The following is an 8,363-nucleotide window of genomic DNA, read 5'->3' as shown; positions in this document are numbered from 1 at the left end:
CTGGGCCCTAAAGAAGTGAGCTCAGCACCATTTTCATCCTGAGATGCCGTCAGGGAGGACATGGCCTCGGGGGGTGTAAGGAATAAAGTCCTGTGTGCCGAGAAGGGTAACGTCAGAGGGAAAACTCAGAGGGGAGGGTGACACGGTGGGGACAGGACAGGGCTCGGGGGTATCCCTGGGCATAGGGTTTGGGGGTGTTTTGCGCCCCTCTTTTTTTTCACCGTCAGGATTCTGGAGCCGATGGGAGAGTACTGCCTCCCTCTAGCGGCCCCGGGGCTCCAGCTCCCTGGGCTGCCGGCCCGGAGGGAATGCCGAGGGAGAAAGCACCCTTTGTCCGCGGCGGGACGGGGGCTGCCCTGAGGCGGGGGGGCGGCTGTCTGGCTTCTCACGCCAAAGGGGACAATGCACACAGCGGGCGTCTGCCTGCTCCGAGGCACTGTCACAGCCAGAAGGGGGACGTGGCCGGACGTCTGCGATCCGTCCTCAGCACTGCATCCGCATCGCTGTCTCCACGCCCCACCCCTCTCGCCCTCCACCTCCAGGACCCGCTGCCCCTCAGACGGGGCTGGGGAAGGCCCACTCCAGGCCCTCTTTCTCTCGTGACAAACGAGGAGCAGGCACACCCTGCCCCACTGTCCCTGGGTGCTCCGGCGCCACCTCCATTCCCCCCTGCAGCGGCCCCGGAGCCGCCCCACGTGGCTCCCCGCCAGCGAGCCTACGGCTCCCAAAAGGCTTTGCGGCACGACATAGCCAATGGAAAGCGATCTTACTCGGGAAGAGCATCCCGCGGGGCATGCCGGGAGTCATAGTACGCCCGGCAGACGGCAGGGCCAATCAGAACTACACGTTCCAGAGTGCCACGCGGGGGCGCAGACCAATGAGGAGCGGCGGTCTTGGCGCGGCGCGCAGGCGCGCTGGCGCGGGTGGCCGCGGATTCATGTGGAGGTCAGGGGCGCTGTGAGAGGGGACTGGGGTGGGAGGGTGCGGTAGGGCTCGGGGCCGGGAGCGTTGCCGGGGCTGTGAGGGCGCTGGGACCGGGAGGTGAGCCGAGAAGGAGTCTCTAGGGGGGAGCCTGGGCTCGGAACGAGGCCGAAAGGGGACCGCGACCGGGAGGAGGCCGAGCAGGCGCCGAGCTGCGGCCTGCGGGAGGGAGCCAGGGTCCGGATCAGGACCATGGGCCGAGGCCAGGAGGGAGCCTAGCCGCGGCCGGTAGCGGAGTTTTGGCTCACGGGGAGCCTGTTCCGGGTTGGGAGGCCTGGGAGGGTGCGGGGAGAATGAGGTCTGGCGGAGAAGAGCTGGCCTGCGGGAGGCGACTCTGCCGGGTACGGGGGGGCTGGAGTGGGGAGCCGAGGTAGTTCAGAGGGGCTGGGGGCAGCGTGGGCTGGGAGTGCGTTAGGGGGGCGGCTTGGAACTGTGGGGCTTTCTGGCGGGGGGGTTCCACACACCCGCAGTGCTGCAGAGCTTCAGGCTCTGAGCCCGGGAAGGGGACATATGGAGGAGGCTAAGGTGGCTGCTGAAGGGAGAAAGAGTTGCTGGGGGTTTCTGCCATGCGGCTTGGCTATTCATCTGTGGCTCTGCAGGCAGCTGCATGCAGGACCCTCCTGCTTCTTGCTTAATCGGTGTGTAACAAACCCTGGGTGTCCTTGCAGGAGGGACTGTTTAAAGGGGCTGGAACTGGAGGTGTGAAATGGCTGCGAAGGTGTTTGAAAGCCTTGGGAAGCTTGGCCTGGGGTTGGCTGTTGCAGGTGGAGTGGTCAATTCTGCTCTTTACAATGGTGAGTGGGAGAGGCCCAGCGCTTGCAGATCACCTTCTGTCACCTTTTTTGGGGGGTGTAATTTGGCTGCTTTTGCCCTTTTATTGCTCTTGGCATCGGGGGGGTGGGGGGGGTGGAAATCACACACAAAGTCTGCAGGGCTGTTTTGTACCTTGTGCATTGCACAAGCAAAGAGGGGTTGCAAGGTCCTTTCTCTGGAAAGCTGTCAGGTAGCTGCTGCCCTCAGGAGCTGGACTCACCGCTGCATCTTCTCCTTGCCCCCCAGCCCTGGGGATCTAATTCACTTCACTCTTCTCCTGCAGCCAAAGGCTTTAACTCTCCCCCGGGGACCGTGGAGAGTAATGGGGAAGCAGTGCTTGATGTGCCCCTTGCTTTTTGCCTTCTCCAGTCGATGCAGGCCACAGAGCTGTCATCTTTGACCGGTTCCGTGGGGTCCAGGACACGGTGGTGGGGGAAGGCACTCACTTCCTCATCCCCTGGGTGCAGAAGCCGATCATCTTCGACTGCCGCTCCCGGCCCCGCAACATCCCGGTGATCACTGGCAGCAAAGGTGAGTGCTTGGCCCCTGCAGCTGGCAGGGATGCTCTCATGCCTGTTTCCTTCTGCATGTCCCAAGTCCAGTCTGGCGTGGAGTGAGGGATCACAGAGCCTCCTCTTCTCCAGGCTAAATCAGTGAGGCCTCGCTGCTGAGAACCACAGAGCTGTCAGGGTTGGAAGGGAGCTCAAGGCTCAGCCAGCTCCAGCCCCCCTGCCATGGGCAGGGACACCTCACACTGCAGCAGGTTGCTCACAGCCACCTCCAGCCTGGCTGCAAAACCTTCCAGGGATGAGGCTTCCACCACCTCCCTGGGCAGCCTGTGCCAGGCTCTCACCACCCTCCAGGGGAAGAACTTCTTCCTAACATCCAGTCTGAATCTCCCCACTTCTAGTTTTGCTCCATCCCCCGGGATACTGTCACTCCCTGACACCCTCAAAAGTCCCTCCCCAGCTTTCTTGGAGCCTCCTGCAGATACTGGAAGGCTACGGTGAGGTCTCCTTGGAGCCTTCTCTTCTCCAGCCTGCACAACCCCAGCTCCCTCAGTCTGTCCTCATAGCAGAGCAGCTCCAGCCCTCTGCTCATCCTCGTGGCCCTTCTCTGGACACCTTCCAGCACCTCCAGATCCCTCCTGTAACAGAGGTTTCAGAACTGGATGCATTACTCCAGGTGGGGTCTCACCAGAGCAGGTTAGAGGCAGCTTGAGACTGTGTCCTGTTCTGCCATTCTCTGCAACTTCCTGAAGGGAGGTTGGAGCCAGGTGAGGTTTGGTCTCTTCTCCCAGGCAAGCAGCACCAGAACAAGAGAACACAGTCTCAAGCTGTGCCAGGGGAAGTTTAGGCTGGAGGTGAGGAGAAAGTTCTTTCCAGCAAGAGGAATTGGCCATTGGGATGTGCTGCCCAGGGAGGTGGTGGAGTCCCCATCCCTGGAGGTGTTCAGAAAAGGCTTGGATGTGGTGCTTGGTGTTGGGTGATAGGTTGGACTTGATGATCTTTGAGGTCTCTTCCAACCTTGGTGATACTGTGATCTCTGAGGTCTCTTCCAACCTGGTTGATTCTGTGATTCTATGGCTGCCTGGGAGAAGAGCCCAACCCTCACCTGGCTCCAACCTCCCTTCAGGGGGCTGCAGACAGCAAGAAGGTCTCCCCTGAGCCTCCTCTTCTGCAGGCTAAGCAACCCCAGCTCCCTCAGCCTCTCCTCCCAGGGCTGTGCTCCAGACCTCTCGCCGGCCTCTACGGATTGCTGTCTGCTGGCAAAACCCTGAGTGGTTGTTCTCTGTCACTCAGTGAGCCCTGGAGAGGACAGCTTCTGGAGCTTGCCACTGAACTTGTGCCTGTCTCTCCCTGCAGACCTGCAGAACGTGAACATCACCCTGCGGATCCTCTTCAGGCCGGTGACCGCCCAGCTGCCGCGCATCTTCACCAGCATCGGCGAGGACTACGACGAGCGTGTCCTGCCCTCAATCACCACTGAGATCCTCAAGTCTGTGGTGGTGAGCTTGCTGGGGTCCCCTGGGCCTCTTCCTTTCCTCTTTTTAGACCTTCTGGAGTGTGGGTTGTGCTCCAGGTTAAAGCTTCTTTGTCTACCCCCCACCCCGCCTCCAGCCCCAGGCTCTTGTTTGCCATCCGGGGAAGCACATTGAGGCGTGCTGCTTGTTCTCTGGTGTTGTGCCTGATTTGAGTCATTCTGGATGGGAAGAGATCCCTGTTTCCAGCTGTTAGCTCTGCTCTTCAGACCCCCCCTCCCCCTCCAGGACAGGCAGCAGACTGGCATTTTCACTTCTTGTGGGACTGTTTTAGAGTTCAGCTTGCTGGGTTTGGAAGCATCTCCAAACGATCACTGAGCAGCTTTAGTCCAGCACCTCCAAGAAGTGCTCAGCTGGACAACCTCCCCTGGGTTAGGAAGCATCTCCAAATGATCACTGACCACCTTTAGTCCAGCACCTCCAAGAAGTGCTCAGCTGGGCAACCTCCCCTCCAGCTTAAGCTTCAACCTGCCCTGGGTTTGGAAGCATCTCCAAACAGTCACTGACCAGCTTTAGTCCAGCACCTCCAAGAAGTGCTCAGCTGGGCAACCTCCCCTCCAGCTTAGGCTTCAACTTGCCCTGGGTTTGGAAGCATCTCCAGCTGATCACTGAGCAGCTTTAGTCCAGTACCTCCAAGAAGTGCTCAGCTGGACAACCTCCCTTGGGTTTGGAAGCATCTCCAGCTGATCACTGACCACCTTTAGTCCAGCACCTCTATGAAGTGTTCATCTGAGCAACCTCCCCCCCAGCTTAAGCTTCAACCTGCCCTGGGTTTGGAAGCATCTCCAAACAATCACTGACCAGCTTTAGTCCAGCACCTCCATGAAGTGCTCAGCTGGACAACCCTCCTTAGGTTTGGAAGCATCTCCAGCTGATCACTGACCACCTTTAGTCCAGCACCTCCATGAAGTGCTCAGCTGGGCAACCTCCCCTCCAGCCTAAGCTTTAATTCCCAAGTCTTTCCACGTTTCTCTTCAAGTGCTTGTGGGTGCAGAGAGAGGCTGAGCTTGGAGAATCTGTCAGTTCCTGGGGGTTTCTGATGTCCCCCCCTGATTCCAGGCTCGCTTTGATGCTGGAGAATTGATCACTCAGAGGGAGCTGGTCTCAAGGCAAGTGAGTGAAGACCTCACGGAGAGGGCAGCGACCTTCGGGCTCATCCTGGACGATGTGTCCTTGGTAAGAGTTCTTCCTCTTTGGAGTGCACCCAGAGAAGAGCAGTTGGAGACTCAGAGGAGGGTGGGCTGGAAGTTTGGATGTCTGGACTCTGTCTGTGTGTCTGCAGCTGCATGGAGTGTGGTGGTTACTGCTCAAGCCAGTGCCTCTGGTTTTGTCACAGGCTTGTGACCTTGAGCAAGCCCTTGAAGGCTGCTCTGTGCTGGCTTATGGGCAGGCTTGGCTGCTGCAGGGCTTTTGTAGCTGAGGTGAAGAGGAAAGGCTTCTGTGGGTGGTGGATCAGGCTGCACCTTGCTTTAGAGAAGGCAGCTGTTCCACAGGCACCCTGAGACACCAGCAGAATGAGGAGGCAGTGAAATGTGCACTCCTTACAGCATCCTTTTTTCCTCTGAGGTATTGTTCTCCTGGCTGAAGTCTTCTAAGGCTGCTCAAGGAGAGAGCTTTTCCCTCCTACCTCCCTACAAGCTTTGTAAATCAACTCTGCTGTAATTTGGTTTGTGTGTGCCCCTCTGCCTGTCTTTTGGGACTTGCCAGGGAAGGTTGCTTTTGAGGAGAGGGAAATGAGCTCTCTGATTTGGCTGGGAACATCCAGGGAGTCCTTGCAGGAAGGTGACTTTAGGAGGTTTTGATTCTTGGGTTCTGCTGCTCTCCACTGAGCCACAGTACTGCAGGAAATGCATCTTCCCCTGGCCCATCCCAGGAGCCTGCAGCTGCCCAGACAGCCCAAGCTGAGCACACCAGTGCACAGTGGAGCATGGAAGGTGTAAGGTGGCTTGGCAGGCAGTGAGGCTTCCCTGCCCTGTGCAGCCAGAGCACCTTCTGCCAGCACTGGACCCAAGAGTGTGGTGCATCTCTGATGGTCTGCTGGACTGGAGCTGCACTTGCAGTGTCTCCCTTGAGAGCTCAGAACTGGGTGGGGAGTCCTGCTTGTCCCACTTTCTGTTCTTGTAGGGATACTGCTCTCCATCTCCCATCCCAGTTTCACTGGTAACTGTTTAGGTGGACTTTGCTTGGTTTCTGCCCTGCAGACACATCTGACCTTTGGCAAGGAGTTCACAGAGGCAGTGGAAATGAAGCAAGTGGCCCAGCAAGAAGCAGAGAGAGCCAGATTCATTGTGGAAAAGGTACTTTGTCCTACTGAGAAACCTGAAACAGTGCTTGCTATCTCCGTCCCCCTCTAGCTTGCAGTGAACATCTCACTGGCCTGGCCAGGAGACCAGGCAGGTTGAATGACAAAGTCACTTAGGGTCTTAATCATAGAACCATTTTGGTTGAAAAAGACCTTGGAGATCATTGAGTCCAACCAGTCTCTAACTCTACCAAGGCTGGTGCTAAACCATGTGCCTCAGCACCACATCTCTGTGGCTTTTAAACAACCTCACCAGTGTGGTTCTCAGCTCTGGTATGTGACTGGGGGGTGGCTAAAGCCTAAGGTTGGTTTTGTTGGCTTTTGGAGTCTCTTTATCCTTTTACTACCATGTTGTGGCCTTCCCAGAGTGCTGAACAGGAACATCTGCACAGAGCAGGGAGGAAACAGCACTCGTGAGGAGGGCCAGTTAGAAAGGTTCAGGAGTGAGATTGGGCAGCCCATGAGCCTGCTGTCTGTGAGCTGTGAGAGGGGGGCTGATGTTTTCCGTGGTGTTTGGTACCATGGAGCAGGGGAGAGTCAGATTGGACCTCGGGAGGAGGTTGGGGATTGTCTCCCCCTGCCGGGCACTGGTGAGGCCACACTCGGAGTGCTGGGTGCAGGTTTGGGCCACTCAGTCCAAGGACATTGAGGGCCTGGAGTGGCTTCAGAGAAGGGCAACAAAGCTGGTGGTGGAGGGTCTGGAGAACAGGGCTGGTGAGGAGCAGCTGAAGGACCTGGAGTTGTTCAGCCTGAAGGAAATGAGACTGAGGGGAGACCTCATTACAACTCCCTAGAAGGAGGCTGGAGCAGGTGGGGGTTGGTCTCTTCTCCCTAGTCTCAAGTGATAGGAGAGGAAATGGCCTCAGGTTGCACCAAGGGAGGTTTAAGTTGGACACGAGGAACAATTTACTGCTGCAAGAGGGGAGCAGGTTGCCTGGGGAGGTGGTGGAGTCCCCATTCCTGGAGATGTTTTAGGCTGGAGAAAGTTCTTCAGAGAGAGAGTTAGCCATTGGAATGTGCTGCCTGGGGAGGTGGTGGAGTCCCCATCCCTGGAGATGTTTTAGGCTGGAGAAGGTTCTTCAGAGAGAGTTAGCCATTGGAATGTGCTGCCTGGGGAGGTGGTGGAGTCCCCATCCCTGGAGATGTTTTAGGCTGGAGAAGGTTCTTCACAGAGAGTGAGTGTTGATGGCCATTGGAATGTGCTGCCTGGGGAGGTGGTGGAGTCCCCATCCCTGGAGATGTTTTAGGCTGGAGAAAGCTCTTCAGAGAGAGAGAGCTGTTGGCTATCGGAATGTGCTGCCCAGGGAGGTGGTGGCGTCCCCATCCCTGGAGGTGCTCAAGAGGGGATTGGATGTGGCACTTGGAGCCATGGTTTAGTAGTCAGGAGGTCTTGGGTGATAGGTTGGATTTGATGATCCTTGAGGTCTTTTCCAACCTTATTGATTCTATGACCCAGAAATGTGTGGCCATGGCACCCGGGGCCACAGTGGTGTCAGGCTTGGCCTTGACTTTGGAGGTCTTTCTCCAGCCCCAACCTTTCTATGCCCTCCTTCCTCTCCAACTCTTGTTTCCCCTGTTGCTTACTGCCCCTCCCCTCTGTTTGCACTCAGGCTGAGCAGCAGAAGAAAGCAGCTGTCATCTCTGCTGAGGGAGACTCCAAAGCAGCAGAGCTGATTGCCAACTCCCTGGCCACGGCGGGCGACGGGCTGATCGAGCTGCGCAAGCTGGAGGCGGCCGAGGACATCGCCTACCAGCTCTCCCGCTCCCGCAACATCACCTACCTGCCCTCTGGACAGTCTGTGCTCCTCCAGCTGCCCCAGTGAGCCATAGCTAGCCTGCTCACCTCCAACCTACCAGATCAGCCCTTTCCAAAAAGAATCATTGGTTGTTTTGTTTTTTTTTCTGTTGTGGTCTCCCTCCTGGGCCTAAAGCCGGAGGGGGGAAAGGGGAAATCCAAACCCATTCTCCAGCTCTTAAAAGTGAAATAAAACCTGAACACTCTGGACAGCAAACCTGCATCCCTCCCATCAAAGGTCAGAGCAAGAGCCTTCACTGACCCTCAAGCTAGGTTTGAGAATTGCCCCTTGCCAGGCAGTTTGAGCAACAGGAGCAGAGGTTTCATCTGTTCACTCCCTGACCACGAGGGTCCCTCTAGCAATCAGGTTTTTTTCCACAGCGATGCTTCAGTGCCTTCAGGCTGGCTGAGCCAGGGCTGTTAAGAGACTT

The 8,363-nt window shown here is 57.2% G+C and overlaps 1 protein-coding gene across 2 annotated transcripts; it reads left to right on the top strand.

The window, feature by feature from the left end:
- Positions 1 to 860: 860 nt before the first annotated feature.
- PHB1 (prohibitin 1) lies at positions 861 to 8,039 on the top strand. 2 transcript variants are annotated; one of them, XM_054176977.1, is made up of 7 exons: positions 861 to 945; positions 1,650 to 1,775; positions 2,164 to 2,325; positions 3,660 to 3,802; positions 4,895 to 5,011; positions 6,037 to 6,132; positions 7,748 to 8,039. In XM_054176977.1, exons 2-7 carry the CDS (start codon positions 1,688 to 1,690, stop codon positions 7,958 to 7,960), a joined length of 819 nt encoding a protein of 272 aa, XP_054032952.1. In that variant the 5' UTR covers positions 861 to 945; positions 1,650 to 1,687; the 3' UTR covers positions 7,961 to 8,039. The 2 variants fall into 2 exon arrangements, with proteins under 2 accessions (XP_054032952.1, XP_054032951.1); XM_054176976.1 differs by lacking the exon at positions 861 to 945 and adding an exon at positions 1,024 to 1,041.
- The last annotated feature ends 324 nt before the right edge of the window (positions 8,040 to 8,363 follow it).

Source organism: Dryobates pubescens, chromosome 36 (assembly GCF_014839835.1).
Source record: "Dryobates pubescens isolate bDryPub1 chromosome 36, bDryPub1.pri, whole genome shotgun sequence".
Taxonomy (NCBI): Eukaryota; Metazoa; Chordata; class Aves; order Piciformes; family Picidae; genus Dryobates; species Dryobates pubescens.
The sequence above is the reverse complement of the archived record's forward strand: the minus strand, read 5'-3'. Positions and strand labels throughout refer to the sequence as shown.